Source organism: Solanum stenotomum, chromosome 8 (assembly GCF_019186545.1).
Source record: "Solanum stenotomum isolate F172 chromosome 8, ASM1918654v1, whole genome shotgun sequence".
In the NCBI taxonomy this organism is placed as follows: Eukaryota; Viridiplantae; Streptophyta; class Magnoliopsida; order Solanales; family Solanaceae; genus Solanum; species Solanum stenotomum.
In genome coordinates this window covers 8,654,474-8,671,666 of record NC_064289.1, presented here as the reverse complement: position 1 = coordinate 8,671,666, position 17,193 = coordinate 8,654,474, and the positions used below count along the sequence as shown (strand labels likewise).

Here is a 17,193-nt window from a genome sequence, read left to right as displayed (position 1 = left end):
GGAACAAAGTAGTAACTGAGACCAAAAAAATTTAGGAACTAATGTTGGCATATTCTGTTTAATAGTTGATCTAGTGTTTGCACTGGTTTCTGCAGGTGGTTGGGGCAGAATTTGGAGAGTTAAGAGGATTATTTCGGGTGGATGTGAGTAGGGGTGTCAAAATCAAGCCCAATCCGTCCAACCTGCCCAACCCGTTCAACCCACCCATTTGTTAGCCCAACCCATTTCTGCCCAATCCATTTCAGCCCATTAAATATTGGGTTCATATGCAACCCAAATTGACTCATGAGAAATCGTGTCAAAATATTTTTAAAAAGACTTTTTTAAAATTTTTTTATATGTTATACATAGTCATAATAAAGATTTTTTTTTTATTAGGTACTAAAAATCTATAAAAGAACCAATAAAACAATTAAACCCAAGTAAGAATTGGGTGGGTTGGGTTATGACCCGCATTTTAGCCCATTTCAGCCCAAGTAGCTTTTGGGAGGGTCAATAACCTGCACATTTATTAATTCAGCCCAATTTGACTGCCCAAATTCAGTCCAACCCGCCCATTTGACACCTCTAAATGTGAGTGTTCCCTCTATTGTAACGGGTATTCCTAAAGGACATTCTGAGGCTTGTAGCCATCACAACATGGCACAAAATCGTTCCCTGGTAGTAGAGGCTTCACCAACCTTGAAGTCTGTTCAATTTCATTTTCTTTTTGGTTCAGTTTCAAGCTCATAATTATTGGATTATGCCTAGTTATCTTTTCCCTCTAGCCAACCTTTGAAGGGAACACGTCTCTTTTTGTGAGTGAGGTGGGCTTGTGGAAGGAAGCAGTTAGGAAAGAGAAGTGTCAAGCTTACTAGACATCTCTTGTTGGTTGCTTGTCTTTGAGGGCGAGAAAGTGCAGAATCACTTGCGTCCTCCAGTACTTATAAGTTTTTGCTTGTATCTCCAAGTATGGGTTCAACCAAAGTACTTCAAGATTCTCCTTTAATTTTCTTTAGGTTACCTGCTTGAATCCTTTTATTGATTCAATGGACTCCTGCAGCATGGAAAGGAAGAAGTTTGCATTTGAGACAACATTAGTAAGAAAGTGTTGGACTCTATGTAGTGTCCAATGGGGCTAGTACATAGATATTGGTTATGTAATATGTAGAAAACTAATCTAATTAAAAGCTATGACAGAAACTTGGCTCTGACATCATTAGCCTATTAATTTTATTACCAATTAATCACATTACCTACCATCCCATGCTCTCCACATTGAATAACATTATGCACACATACCCAAAAAAAAAAAAAAATAGTCCTCTTTACATTTTTTAATTTTTTTTTTGAGATGCTTAATATTCTGGCTAGGTTTGTCTTCCTTTTCATGTACTTCTCAAATTAGATTCCTTCTTTATGGGTTTAGTATTTCAATTTACACTTTGCATCCTACATGGAGGAAATGGAGAGACAACTTGTTGTCTGACTAAGCATGATAATTCTTTCCAGACACACTCAGGTCATATCTGTTGATAGTATTTCAATTTACACCTTGCATCGTACATGGAGAACACAGGGACAATAGTTGTCTGACTAAGCATGATAGTTCCCTCCAGACACACTGAGGTCATATCTGTTGATAGTATTTCAATTTACACATTGCCTCCTACATGGAGGAAATGGAAAAAAGACAACTAGTTCTCGGATTAAGAGCCTGTTTGGATTGCCTTTTGACTTTGACTTATTTTTGTTATACTTTGGCTTAAGAATAAGTGTTTATAACTATAAGCACTTCTTTATTTTATCCAAACACTACAAAACTGCTTAAAAGCTATTTTGGCTTAAAAACACCTAAAATAAGCCAATCTAAACAGTCTCTAAGCATGATAATTCCTTCCGGACACTCTGAGGTCATTTCTATAGATCATCAACAGAAAATCTGGAAAGGGGCTTTTCAACAACCTTGCCTTTTCGTAAAACCATCCTTCTACTGGTTCCAACATTGCACAGTCTTGCATTTCCAATTTAAAATGCTATGATCACTTTAATATAACATTTTTTTAGAAGGTAAAGTAATTTTATAAATTAGAACAATGCTAAGGAAGTGCTATTGGGGACTGTTGAATGTAGGAAAAGAACAAACAACAAAAAATGTGCCCCATCTAATCTTGTAGGGATTCTAATGTTTGTAGATTTGTTTCAGCCTCATTTATTGTCCCATCCTACACTGTAAGCGAAACAAAAATATACACGCAGAATCTTCAAAACATCTTTTATTTCTTCCTGTCCAGACTGTCCACGAAATACATGCAGGTATAGTATTCCACCATAGTAGCTTCCTCTTCCTTGGGCCTTTTCTGGCCAGCACTTCAGTAGATCATTTGTTGATCCTGGCATGATCTGTTGCAATGCAATCATTCTTAGGCTTCCACAATTGCATAATTACTCTGAATGTCTCTCACACAGAAAGCACTTGCTACATAGGTCAGAGCTTCTTTTTGGAGATTCTCACGAATGAGACTAGCTTCTTTACACATAACCATTTAAATCAAGCTACCTTGAATGGAGCTTTGGATCTCCAGATCTGTTTCCATGGCAAAGGACTTGGTAAGTTCTCCGCTTTTGTTAAAGTTTTGTAGCATGATCTCACTGTGAGCAGACCCTTTTTGCTAGGGATCCATGTTATGTTGCCTTCTGTATTAGTGTGCTGCTGATGTGTTTAAAAGACTGAAAAAAATCAACAGCCCAGTTTCAACTGTCATAAGCTGGCTCTCTCATCTTGCTCTTGTCCAAGCTAGTTATGCAATTGCAAGTTGCTTACTTGGTTTGGTATTTAAAAGGTTTGACTACTACTCTCTTATCCCATACACTAGCAAATCTTCAGGTTAAGGTGGATTGGAATTTGCTTGGGGCATAGTAGCTGGGAGGCCTTAACCTTATAGCTATTAGCCGTGAATATATCCTGTTCGATTGTACTTGGACCTTAAACGTTTTAATAGATTTATTTAGCATGTTTGTCTGATTTACCTCTTGACAGATTAAGGAGCACTGCCATCAGAATAACAATTTGAATTGAAAGGAATCAACTTTTTAGTTGAGTGTGGCTTGGGTTACGTACTTATGTTGGATGGTAGCATAAAATGGGTGAAGAGAAATAGAGATAAAGTGTAGCAAGAAGAGTACCCTTCTGAATCTTATGTGGATTTCTTATGATGTTCATGAACAGTAATGCTGAATCATAAAATATGCTTTATCAGTGTCTTGGTTAGCGGTAGCTAAGAGATTGCGAAGGGCGAGGGAGGGGGTAAGAATGATATTGAAATGGTCTCCTGGAGTGTATCCCAAAACTGCTGTCTCTTGCTTTTCTGTATCTGGGTTTTGTATGAAACTCATGAAATTTATTAGCATAGGTGATGGTTTACCTTGATTATCTGCTTTTTTCTCTTAATGTGGTTCCTTTTTTTATTTTGGAAACTTTTCAGGTATGGCTTGGTCTTGGAAAAACAGTTCTCACAAATATATCCAAAACCCTAAGCTTGGCCATATCCAGGTTTTAGAATACATTGGTCTTATGTAACCCAAACACATATTTCCCCTTTAAGTTAAAGACTTGTCTAAAAGCAGTTTGAACAACTGTTTTCCAAGACTTCCCAAAACTCAATCCGTCTTGTCAGGTTAGTGCCCTTGAATGCTGCTTTAGCATCTCGTTTTTAGTTATCAGCTCTGGAGCATGTAGAAAGTGCAGTAAATTTATTGGTCCTAAAGGTACCGTAATTGCCTATGCTTAATTATCAGCTGGGATCTAGCTTTATTTTAGTTGTTTCAATACTTTCAGGCCATCTCTATTGGCCACGACTTATCCACTTAGTCCTATTTATGTTTCCCTACTTGTTTCTGAGCCCTTGATTATTACGACTACTACCTTTATTGCTAGATTTTCTTAAATGACTGAATGATTAGATAATATTACAGTAATGTCCTGTTCATCAAAATATCCATCATTTTAGAATGCACGTGAAAGAATGAAGACTACATTAACACTTCCCGTGGTATTACTCTGCAATCACATTACTAAATGATGGAGCTTCAGTATCAAGTTTTAATAGTTGAATATTATATTGTACTCCCTCCGTTTCAAAAAGAATGGTCTAGTTTGACTTGGAACAGAGTTTAAGAAAAGAAATAAGACGTTTTAATCTTGTGGTTCTAAATTAAAGTTATGTCAAATGTACCAAATGTCTTTAATCTTGTGGCCTTATACATGCCACGTGGAAAGTTGAAGTTAAAGTGTTGCCAAAAAAGAAAAGAGGTCATTCTTTTTGAAATAGACTAAAAAGGAAATCAGGATATTCTTTTCGAAACGGAGGAAGTAGTTGCTAACCCTGAGCTTCATTATCCTGGAAAAAGATAGAATTTGGACTTCTGATGTTTTCTGTGAATCAACCTTTTGTTTTCTATATATTCACCTTCAGCCCTCTGGTGGATACCAAAGCTTGTGGACGAATGCATGCTACAGATGCCGAATCTTTTGATTTGCATTCGTTTTACAGAGGGGTGTGTGAGAGCATTGTGATGAGATTTCTTCTCTTTTATTCTTTTTCTGTGGTTTGAACATTGGACATGGTAGCATTCAGTTTATCACCATAAACGATGCAGGTTTTGGCGTCCACCAAGCTCACAAAGACCAGGAAATTGAGCTCTTCGTCAGTTTTCCTTTTCTTTTTACATAGCAGAATTGTTTCAAGTGATAGGTTACACGCAATTATTGCAACTATGCTGGTTACATCAGTAAAGGGGATAGCCATAATCCATGAGTCCGAAACCAAAAAGGCAACAATTTTTTTCGAAAATTCCAAAAGGGCAACTCAATTAATTATGAAATCAAAAGGACAACAATTTTTAACGCCGTGTAAATCAGGTTTTCTAAAACGAGGCTCAAATTCCAATGACCCTTACAAGGCTCAAATTCTGATGAGCCTTGTAAGGCTCAGCTGCCAATGAGCCTTGCAGGCTGTTATTAAAAAAAAAAAAAAACATTCTCGTTTTATTTTCTTGTTTGTTAAAAGTCTAATATTAATAATAATAATAATACATAGTTGTTGATATGATGCATAAATATAGTTTAGACCTTATTGCTAGCCATTACTTTGTGGCTTTTCAAACGAACTAAGCCCAATAGTTTAGACCTTATTTACTACTTAGTTGATATATTTTTTTCTTCAACTTTTTTTTATGTGAAATTATAATTTGGTTTATTCACTTGCAGAATGATAAAATTCAGCCTTCTTTAGTCATACTTTATTTTGGTGGAAATGCCCTATTGATGAATATGTTGAAAACATGAGAAAAATTATACTTCATATCAAGGTAAAAAATAATAATATACTTTTTAAATAATTTATAGTAAACATGAACCATGCATATATGTTGGAGTTCGAAAACTTCAATTTTATATATATATATGTTGTTATAATCGACAAATTTTCAATTTTGACATTTATAAAATATTAATAGAATTCAGTAATAAATATAATTTGGCAGGACATCAACAACCCTCAAAGAACAACAAGGCCACACGTACCCACCACCTGTGGAACTGGTAGACATAAACAACAACAATAACAACCGCATCAAGACAGACGATAATCTCTAGAAGTGTTGTCTTTTATATTTTCTATCATGTCCCTTATATGTTCTATCAATTTTTTACAAATTATATATATAAAATTGAAGTTTTCGAACTCCAACATATATGCATGATTCATGTTTACTATAAATTATTTAAAGAGTATATTGTTTTTTTTAACCTTGATATTAAGTATAGTTTTTCTCATGTTTTCAACATATTCATCAATAGGGCATTTCCACCAAAATAAAGTACGACTAAAGAAGACTGAATTTTATCACTCTGTAAATGAATAAATCAAATTATAATTTCACATAAAAAAAGTTGAAGAAAAAAAAATATCAACTAAGTAGTAAATAAGGTCTAAACTATTGGGTTTAGTTCGTTTGAAAAGCCACAAAGTAATTGCTAGTAATAAGGTCTAAATTATCTTTATGCATCATATCAACAACAATGTATTATTATTATTATTAGACTTTTAACAAACAAGAAAATAAAACGAATATATATATATATATATATATATATATTATTTTTTTTTTTAAATAACAACCTGCAAGGCTCATTGGCGGCTGAGCCTTACAAGGCTCATTGGAATTTGAGCCTTACAAGGCTCATTGGAATTTCAGCCTCGTTTTAGAAAACCTAATTTACACGATGTTAAAAATTATTATCCTTTTGATTTCATAATTAATTGAGTTGTCCTTTTGAAATTTCTGAAAAAATTTGTTGCCCTTTTGATTTCGGACTCCATAATCCATAGCATATACAATCGACCTTCCAGTGGTGATTTGCAGCACAACAGTGCCTGGCGCTGCGCATTAAAAATTCTGTTATTTATGGTCCATCTAAGAAATAATATTAATTTGATTCTTTTTTCAGATGTGAACTTGTGGATGGGCCTGTTTGGATAGCATTGCCTCCAATTTATTAGAGTTGTGTCTATATGGCCACCAAAACGGGAATGAGTTTCATTCTTCTAGTATTCTTTTGTATCTGTATCTCAGACTTAAGCAAAGAAAGTAAGAAAAAGATGAACTCTTCATAGTTCTTTTTCTTTATTTAGTGCCGAACTTTCATACATCATCAGGGGACGGTATATTTACAACTGATAATGTTGTCATGAAAGTCCCCATATCTACCCAGGGGATTGAGAAATATAAGTAACATACATCTCTTCACTCTTCAGATACTCTTATTTCTGCAGTGCAGCATACCGTTTCTCAATGGTGTGATCTGTAGAGGAGGATGCTGTTGAACCGTACAAAATTCCTAAACAACTGTTGGCGTTTTACGCTTAATGTGCCGAGATGTCAACTCTGACTCCGTCCCTCCAAGCATTTCCCACATCACCTGTACATCTTCATATCCACAGGACTGTATATCGCCTTGAAGCTTCAATAATCCAGCACCTGATGTAAACAAAAGTAAGTAATCCATAAAGTTACTATCTCTATGTTTTTCACTCTGTTCTTAAGACTGTCCAATTTCTTTGCATCCTAAGTGCCAAAATTTATGCATTACAAGTTTCTCTTCTACCCTAGCTTAGTGATAACTTATATTCCTCTGTCTCAATTTATGTGACCGTGTCTAAAACAAACACGTCTTTAAAAAGTTAGATTGTAGAAAAAACAGGGGTAGAAGTTTAAAAAAACTAATTCATCCATATGTAGCTTCTTCCTATATGTTCATTAAATCAAGAGTAAGAAAAACACCGAATGCTAGTAAGTTTTTTTATGACTAACCATCTTTACGAGGCTTGACACGAGCAGAAACAGCACCCCAAACACGTCTAACCGGAAAGACCATTTTTTGCCACAAATCCTCCATCTCCTCTCCCTCTACTCCTATGTTTGGTTGAAAATTAAAGGGTTTATAGTGCTCTTTGTTGCAATAAAGAATGTAATGACTAGAGACTAATAAAGGAGTGATGTGTTCCTTCCACTCTTGAGTCTTGATGTGGGGTTTCACAAAAGCAGTTGAATTAGTGAAATTGACACATATACATAGGAACATAGGGATGTATATGTTTGAATATTCTAGTAACTCTGTAAAGTATGCAGACAAAATTTACCCCACTTTAGATTTAATTTTTTTCACTAAAGAAACAAAAAATATTCACCGACGCGACCGTCACAGACTCACAGTGCTTGTGTAAGAGATATTTTAGTGCCACGAGTCACTTGTGTTGTGGCTGCGCAGGATTGTCTTAGTTATTATTTGGACCGTCAAATTATTTGAAATATTTTGAATTGTTATAGTTTCTAAATATTTTAATTTTATTTTGAAAAAATATTGAAGATGCTTTTTAGTTGTCATGACTTTCTTTTTTTAGAGTCAAACTATAAAAATTTTGATTAATATTCTACGATGTATTTTTTCATTATATTGATATGCAAAAAAATTGTAATTTATAGTATTTTTCATATAATTTTTTAATATCTAAATTTTTTGTTTAAAATCAAATTAATGTAATCTAATTTAACATTGAAATTAATTAAATTGACTTTTAAAAAATGTAACATAACAAATAAAAATGAACGAAAAAAATATATTTGAATTAGTTTAATTTTCGCGGAGACCATCTTTTTGGGATGGAGGGAGTATTTTCTGCTAGTGCTCTTCTTTTGACTTCTTTGATACAACACATGTCATGTTTTCAGTGGGAAAGAGAGAAGAAAATGGCACCTTTGTATTATAATTATAATTAGAAAAATTGTGTGGTTTGGACGGTTTGACTCTTTAGATTTTTGTACCTCAAATCGAGAGAACATTATTAGTGAGCCTTTTTCTGAAAGAACATTATTTACATGCGTTATTACCCCAAATATAGTGAAATAATAAATATTAGGAATTTTTTTTTATAGCATTGGCAATTTAATTTTGTTATATTTGGTGTGAGTAGGTTTGGAGATTGGGTCAGCTAATCAGACCAAGATTCCTAATTCAAGAGATGGAAAAGGAAAGGAGTGATAAGAAGGTCCCAATGAGAGAGATATTTTTGTGTATTGAAGGATACGTGGAGTCTTTTGAGGCTCTGTTATTATTACAACTTTTCCGTACTGTCGGCAATGGGGTCTAACTCCACGTTTTGATCAATTTTTTCGACGGATTTTAGTTTATGCATTTAGTAATCGTTTGATTGATGTGAGATATAAAGTATAATAATTTAATAGAGAAAGGTCTAAGATATCTTTAAAGTATTGGAATTGGTATAAAAATATCCCTCGTTGACCTTTTGGTCTCAAAATACCCCTGGGTTAACCTATAGGGACATATAATGCCATTTTCGCAAATGGATTACTTAGTCATATAATTAATATTTTCATTTATTACATGACGATATTTTTCATGCTACATTTATTTCGCTAGATAGGTGTATTTGGAACATGCAAATCAAAATAGATGTAATTTATTTTAGACATATTGTATTCAAGGGCGATGATAATTTGGACGAGCGTGATGGAGTTAGTTTGGTCCAAAGCCGTGCTAATCAGCTCAACTATAAAATTCAGCCCAATAGTATGCGAGTGACAATTCATTCCAATTAGAGCGTTGTGTCATGTACCACCACTTTGCCAGTCAAATTATGCATCCAGATACTCTAAGTTCGTGACAGTTTGCTTGAAAAGAAATAGCGACCCATCATGAACCATGTTGTTTAACATTACAATCTAGGAAAAATTACCTAAATGCTCATCTTATTTTACCATGATCTCTAAAATTTCATATCATTTTGAAAATTTTCAAAAATTCCTTCTCAGATACATCTCTCCTCTCGCTGATACATCTCTATCCCCTCTCGAATACATCCCTTACCTATGTATCCGGATGTTTGTTGATGTATTCGAAAGTCTAGTATTGTATCTGGATGTCCCATCCCCTCTCTGAGACATCCCTCCCCTCTCGGATCTATGTATCCGGCTGTCATCTAATGTATCCGGAAGTCCAAGGATGTATTCGAAATCCATAAATTTTAAGGAATTTTTGTAATTTTGAAAAAAAGTAGAGAAATAATGTAATTAGCTCTTAACAAGAGATTTAAGTAAATTATACAAAAGTCTATTCTCTAACTCATTAGCAATTTAATTGGCGGACTTTAATTTGTAGAAAAAAAAACTGAATTTGTCCATCTCTGGTATCCAATCCTTATCAGTCTTGGAATGCATAAAGTTTAATCTATTTGAAATAGATGTAATCAAAGGTGAATTGAAAAGATTGAATCTTTTTATTTTGGGGGTGTCTCTAAGTCTGAGATCTCTTTGTTTTTGTAGTTTGGTTATTTATTATTTATTTTTTCTAAATTAATATTATAAACTTAAATTGATCTATTATTTTCCTTCATTTTAATATGTTGTAGGAAGGTTATGATCATATTTAAGTAATTCTAGTTGTGCTTTGTCTAGATGATTACAAATATTAACTCTACATTGGATTTCCTTCCGGCATGTTATTTTAGTGAAAACATTATTTACACAGTAATATAACAGCGGCGGGCAGATAGGGGTGAGTAGGGGGTGTCAAATGGGCGGGATGGGTTGAAATTGGAGATATTAAAAGGGATATTTTTCAAAAGAGCAATATTTTAGCTTTTAGTGGGACTCCTTAGCAACAGTTTCATTATTTATTAAAAATGTCATTATTTTAGTTTGTTAAGGGATTAGTTATGTATTTATTTTATTTTGATTAGTTTGAAAGAATACAAATAATTAATAACAGAACAGAGAAAATCATGGAACAAAAAAAATCAAAAGAGGTAAAAAAGATTTTAAATACAAATCAGTTACGTTTTGAAAAGTTCAGATGTTCATCCTGTGTGATGAGGGACAAGCGGTGGAAGAGGAAAGTTTCGTCATGGAAAGAGCATAAATAGCCATCTTTCCGTCGAGCGTTTTTTTGCTTTCTTCTTAAGAACATAAAAAAAAATTAAAATAATTTAGTTTGTCTTCCGATTCATTCATCTGATAACTTTCAAAACTTCTTCAAGTTGAATACGACATATTTTTTAAACAAAATTTTTCAAAATTGACAACTATAAATTTGTCGCATCTAGTGAACAATAAAAAACAATTAGGTATTTTTTCGATTTTTTTTGTTTGTTTGGATGAGATATTCGTATATGTCGAGTACAAGAGTGTTGTTTTTTTTCAGATTGAATTAGTGAAATCTTTGTATGCATTGGGATTTATAGCTTTTTTTGGATGTTCTGTATCCAAATTATGATGTATAACGAATGAAATTGTTTTTTTTTAGTTTAGTAGCTGTTTTTTCTATTTGAATGCATACAATAATTTNTCGAGCGTTTTTTTGCTTTCTTCTTAAGAACATAAAAAAAAATTAAAATAATTTAGTTTGTCTTCCGATTCATTCATCTGATAACTTTCAAAACTTCTTCAAGTTGAATACGACATATTTTTTAAACAAAATTTTTCAAAATTGACAACTATAAATTTGTCGCATCTAGTGAACAATAAAAAACAATTAGGTATTTTTTCGATTTTTTTTGTTTGTTTGGATGAGATATTCGTATATGTCGAGTACAAGAGTGTTGTTTTTTTTTCAGATTGAATCAGTGAAATCTTTGTATGCATTGGGATTTATAGCTTTTTTCGGATGTTTTGTATCCAAATTATGATGTATAACGAATGAAATTGTTTTTTTTTTTTTAGTTTAGTAGCTGTTTTTTCTATTTGAATGCATACAATAATTTGTATCCCATTAAGTTAATGTAACTAATCGATCATGAACTATATGTTGAATGCAACAATATATGAATACAAAAATGAAATGAAAATACAAAGTTATAAATACAAAGTGAGATTGAATATAAAGTTGTGAATACAAAAGAAATTAAATACTCTCTTCATTTGAAATACAAAGTGACTTTGAAAGGTAAAGCAGGCACATAAAATACAAAACTTGTTGGTATACAATTAGGTTGAATACAAAACAAAAGAGAAATACAAACTTGTTCACATATAAATTGAGATTGAAATACAGAATGAATACCCAATAAAATACAAAATTGTTAGCATACAGTTATGATGAATACAAATTAAGAAGGAAATACAAACATGTTGGTATACTAATTTAGATTGAAATACAATGCAACCCTTGGGTAATACACAAATCAAACGAGGGAAATTCCCCAAAATTTTAAATATTATTTGGTATACCGCTAGTAATTTTGATTGAATCAGTCATTGTTGACAATCAGATGCTTTCCCCGTAATCTAAAGCTCTAAAAGCAAATTTTGATATTATCAAATTTTAAAATGTATTAAATATCAAACAAAACAAACATATATATGAATTTCTAGAATCTACAAAATCTGAAAAATTAAAAGAAAATCACAAAAAAAAAATGAAATTAATAAATATATGATGAATATTTAAACAAAATCACATAAAAATTGGAAAAAATTGACTGAAAATCCGTAATGTATAGAATCAGTGATTTAAACATCAAATAAAAAAAAATCAAAATTGATAATGGAAATTACCTTGCCAACCGAGAAATCTGCTTGAATTAATAAAGAGAATTCGTTTAACAATAAAGAAAATTTCTTGATGAACAACAATTTAGCACTTTGAAGAAAGATAAACTTGAAACGTGAAAGGTGGGGAAGAAATGTGAAAGTTGGGGAAGAAACGTGAATGGTGATGAAAAAAGGTTAATGGTATTGGTTTAATTTATTTTTTTCACTTTAAACGGTTATTGATATATAATTTGGTCTAATATAGGACTCTTTCCATAAATTAAATTAATTTAAACTACTAAAATCTGAATACATATTATTTTATAAAAATATTGTCATTCTGCCATTTTAAATAAATATTTTAAAGTGTTGTTATTTTGACTAATTATTTTAGGTATTATGACTTAATTGCTAATTTTCCCATATTAAAATGGGTTGAAATAAAAATTGAGTTGGGTCTTAACTCACCCAAGTTTACTTTGGACTCAAATGAGTTGGGTTCAAATGGGCTAAAAACGGGTTGGGTTTTGACCCGCTCAATTTGACCCGATTAATATCAATAATTTTAACATAATGATATTTAACTTTTATAATCACAATTCAAATTTCAGCTCAAGATTATTTTTTTAAAAGTAACAAATGAATAGATAAATCCTAAAAGATGTTAAATAGATAATAATTCATACCTTTAATATAGGAACATATCTTACTAAACAGTTTTAAAACGGGTTGAAATTGAAGATTGAATTGGGCTCAATTGAGGATTCTCTTAAAATGGGTTAGGCTTGAATGAGTTGAGATTGAACCCAATTCAAATTATCTTGAGCCCAACCCTTAAAATTATGGGCGGGTTACCTATGTTTGGGTTCATTTTTGACACCCCTAGGGGTGAGCATGATATAGTATGGTACGGTATTTGAAATTTTCGGTACCGTAATTTCGATATTTGGTTTTTAAAATACTATATCATAACCATGCCAATTTAATTCGGTATGGTTTGGTATATTAAAGTTTGGTTTGGTATATTATACGGTATGGTAAATTGGTAACCATGTTTTGTTTAACTTCGACTAATATTTACTCGTATAATAGAGTATTATAACTTCGACAATTAAAAAAAGTCTCAATTGTATCATACTAACACATTACACATGTAAAAATATATATGCAAAATAAAGTACAACAACTCCTTTTGTTAATCAATTACAATTCAAATACATTTCAATCAAAATAGAGTAGTCAAAGTTTCAACTTCTAAACATTTAGTTTATATTAATACTAGGTTGCATATTTGTTAGTATTTTATATATATATATATATATATATAACTTATACTTCGGTATGATATTCGATATTTTGGTATGTTATTTCTAAATATCAAATACCATATCGAATATAAAAAAAATTAAAATGTATACCACATATCATACCAAATATCATAATACCAAAGTCACGATATTAAAAATTTCAATATGGCATGATAATTCGGTATATATCATACCATGTTCATCCCTACGTGCAGACACTAGCTAATATTAATAGTCTAAATTGTTTACATGTCATGTTGTCAGTGGGAAAGAAGGAAGAAAATGACACTAAACTGTTGTTGCAAAAATGAGGATGCTGATAAAAGCAATAAGATTAGAGTAAAGATATTCGAGCAAAGATGAAAGTGGTTTCTATGGTGGACAATAGGGAGGAAAGTGAATTTTATAGTTGAGACCAAACTAACCCGATGCATTCCAAATATAGAATTATTTTAAATATATACAATAAAATAATTAGTTTACAGTAAATATAGTTATATATTTATTTATATAAAAATAATCAAAAGTTATAAAAAGTATACACTAAAGGTATACTATGATATACTCAAAAAGGCAAATATAACTTATATATACGCACTGATTATACATTATGATACACTCAAAAAGTTGAATGTATCTTAATTATACGTGAAGTATACATTTATTTTTTAATCCTGATCAACTTAAAATCGCCTCCAAACAATCCAAAATTTCAGTTATGAAACTTCTCAATAGTTTTTGGATTTGTTTTTTGCTGCACCAATAAAAGTCTGAAATAAATCCAAATCGGAAAATTGATTAAAGCACTTAACCATCAAAGGTAGGCTCGTAATTGTACAAACAAGGACCATGAAATGAAAAAATATTATTTTTAATCCTATTCAAGGATTGTTAAGCACAAAAAATGATTGGAGAGCATGAAGAAGACATTTTGTGGAATTGTCTAACTGATTGATTCAGCTCAACTAAGCTCTATTTATACATGAACAAGAAGCATTGCACCAACCGACTAACTACTTCCTAACAACTAGTCATGCCAGCTGGACTAATTAAATTACAGTTTAACCAATTCAGCTCAACTACCTGACTAATCAGCATAGCCTAATTGTATTTTCAACTAACTGATTTTGTACAAATCTAACATTTCAATACTCCCCTCCCCACAAGCTGGAGGATCTAGAACATTGATTGCACACACCAAGCTTGGCAAGTAGATGTGTATGTTGAATGCTAGTAAGTTCTTTGGTTCCTTTGTATTCACATAGACTGTCTTGATAGTGCCTTTCTTAATTTTGTCTCTAATGAATTGACAATCAATCTCAATGTGTTTGATCCTTTTATGAAAGATTGGATTTGTTATCATTGAAGACAATTATTGGTGTGTCAATCTATATATTCAATAATGTTGTTAGGCCTATAATAGGTGAATTGATCTTTTTGCAAATTGATCAAGTTTATCACCTACTTAACCGCGATTGATATTTGTTTTTGATGTATTTTCCTCATTCTCATAGCGAGAAACCAAAATTTGGACACACTTTTTAATTGATGAATATTGATCCCGATTCCCGATGTTATAACTACAATACTTTAGCAATCTTTCTAGTCCTACCACTTTTAGAATTAATTGATCTTTTGTTACTTGCCGTACACCACGTTTATGCATTAATCTATACTCTCCATGTTTGTGTATATTAAAATCAAAACCAAATCAATTTAGTTTGTTTTTAAATTTTTAAAATCAAACCATATCAAACGAAAAAAAGAACCATTGGTTTCGTTTATTGTCGATTTCGTTCATTTTTTTTTTTTGGTTTTTTCGATTTGAAAGTAATAAATTTTTTGAGGACATACGTAAGTCGATAGACACTGACACCTAGTACATGGGAAATCCACATGAAAGTTAATGTGGATGCAATTAAGCAATACTAGAGTTATTATTATACACGAACAAATTGATTCAATTAAGAGAAAGTGTGACTATCTTATGTGAGGTTGGGTAGGTAAAGACTACAGTACTGGATTTTGATGGACTTGGATTTAGAGTTGTAATAGTTGAGCTAAAATTTGAATGTTGAACTTGAGAAAATTGTAAAGTTAAGGAAAAACTACATAAATTGGCCATAAAACTCAAAATAATTATATGTGCATACCACAATCTAAAGTAATTCAAGAAATACTCATTCTCTCCAAAAAAAAAATAAAATTACAGCCCATACCCCACATTCATTAAGACTGATAATTTTCGCTTAACTGATACTAAATCAGTGACATATACTGTAATGATATTATTTAGGTTGATAATTTCGCTTAACTGATACTAATTCAGTATATATATATTGATTTAGTATTAATTAAGTAAAATTATCAGTCTTAATGATACTAATACAATGTATGATACTAATTTAGTATCAGTTAAGCGAAATTAGTTGGGGGACGTATAGTGTATTTATTTAGTGGGGTATGAATATAAAATAGTATGTTTATAATTATTTTGCTTGTATGGAGTATTTTTGCTTAGTTTCCCCTAAAGTTAAAGACTTAAGTTAATTAAAATTTAACAAAATATTATATTTTATTTATGAATAATATATAAATAATTATAAAATTTATATATATAATTTCTTGGTTCGGTTTGGTTATTTTTGCGATTTTTTTAGTAAAATCAAAACAAAACCAAACAGTATCATTTTTTCTTCAAAATTTAAAACCAAACTAACCAAACCCAATCAAATATCAATTTTTTTGGAGATACTATAAATAGCCCAAATGAGAGAAAAATGTATTATTATTATTATTACAATCTTTATACTGCACCTTTTACTGATTCTATCTTTTCATATTGGGAAATATACTTTTTCACTTTTCTCTTAGTTTTGGGGCTTTTAAACAATCTTATAATTGATAATTGAGGGTTAAAATCGAAGTGGTGTTGAAGATTATTGCTTATCATCAGCATTAATAGCTGAAAACATCATTGGTATAATTTTTTTTTTTTTTCCTTTCATGATGCTTGGCTAAAACCCCCAAATCTAGGGGTGTGATTATAGAGTAGGGTGTTGATTTAATTTAGTGGGTCTAGTGTTTTGCTCTATTTTACTGTTGTTTATTCATGGATTTGAGCTATCTAACATGGGGCTAATTTATGGGTTAATGTTGCAAACTTAATCGGTTTGATTCAGATTGCGGTTCAGATTGTTTTTTTTAACCAAAACTATTAACAACCCTACCTAGAATATTCTAGGACCTTCTATGCAATTCTATAATCTTCAATAGGAAATTTTCATATTTCTCTAAAATCATCTAGGACTTTTATGCAATTCTATAATCTTTAATGGAAAATATCCATATTTTTCTAGAATCATCTAGAATTTTCTATGCAATTCTATATTTTCAATGAAAAATCTCCATATTTCTCTAGAATCATCTAGGACCTTCTATGCAGTTTATAAAAATCTCCATATTCACAACATTCTATAAATTCTCACATGCTTTCGAGATGTTAATTTGAAGAAACACATAGTTCAATAATATAAACTAGACATTTGAAAGCCACAAAACAACATATCATACACTTCTCATTTGTTAATGAATAAACAACAATGATTAAGATATCATATCAACCACTTCCCCACTCTAATTATGTTGAATCCAACATATAATTACTTAAACTAAAACTCATAGAATCTTTAGGATCTAGAAAACACAAAGAAATTAAAATTATTGCATTAACAAGCATGGTTGTTGTTCTATTTGCATTAACAAGAATGAGTGTTTCTCCAAGTTATATCACATTTAT

The 17,193-nt window shown here is 31.3% G+C and overlaps 1 protein-coding gene and 1 long non-coding RNA gene across 2 annotated transcripts; one reads left to right on the top strand and one right to left on the bottom strand.

Moving 5' to 3' along the window:
* Positions 1-4,730: 4,730 nt before the first annotated feature.
* On the top strand, positions 4,731-6,568 carry LOC125872340 (uncharacterized). The gene is made up of 3 exons (XR_007447125.1): positions 4,731-4,796; positions 6,372-6,394; positions 6,491-6,568. It is a non-coding gene; the product is annotated as an uncharacterized LOC125872340 (long non-coding RNA).
* Positions 6,569-6,642: 74 nt separating this feature from the next.
* On the bottom strand, positions 6,643-7,580 carry LOC125872333 (uncharacterized). The gene is made up of 2 exons (XM_049553054.1): positions 7,354-7,580; positions 6,643-7,020 (listed from the first exon to the last, which is right to left on the bottom strand). Exons 1-2 carry the CDS (start codon positions 7,436-7,438, stop codon positions 6,881-6,883), a joined length of 225 nt encoding a protein of 74 aa, XP_049409011.1. The 5' UTR covers positions 7,439-7,580; the 3' UTR covers positions 6,643-6,880.
* Positions 7,581-17,193: the final 9,613 nt, after the last annotated feature.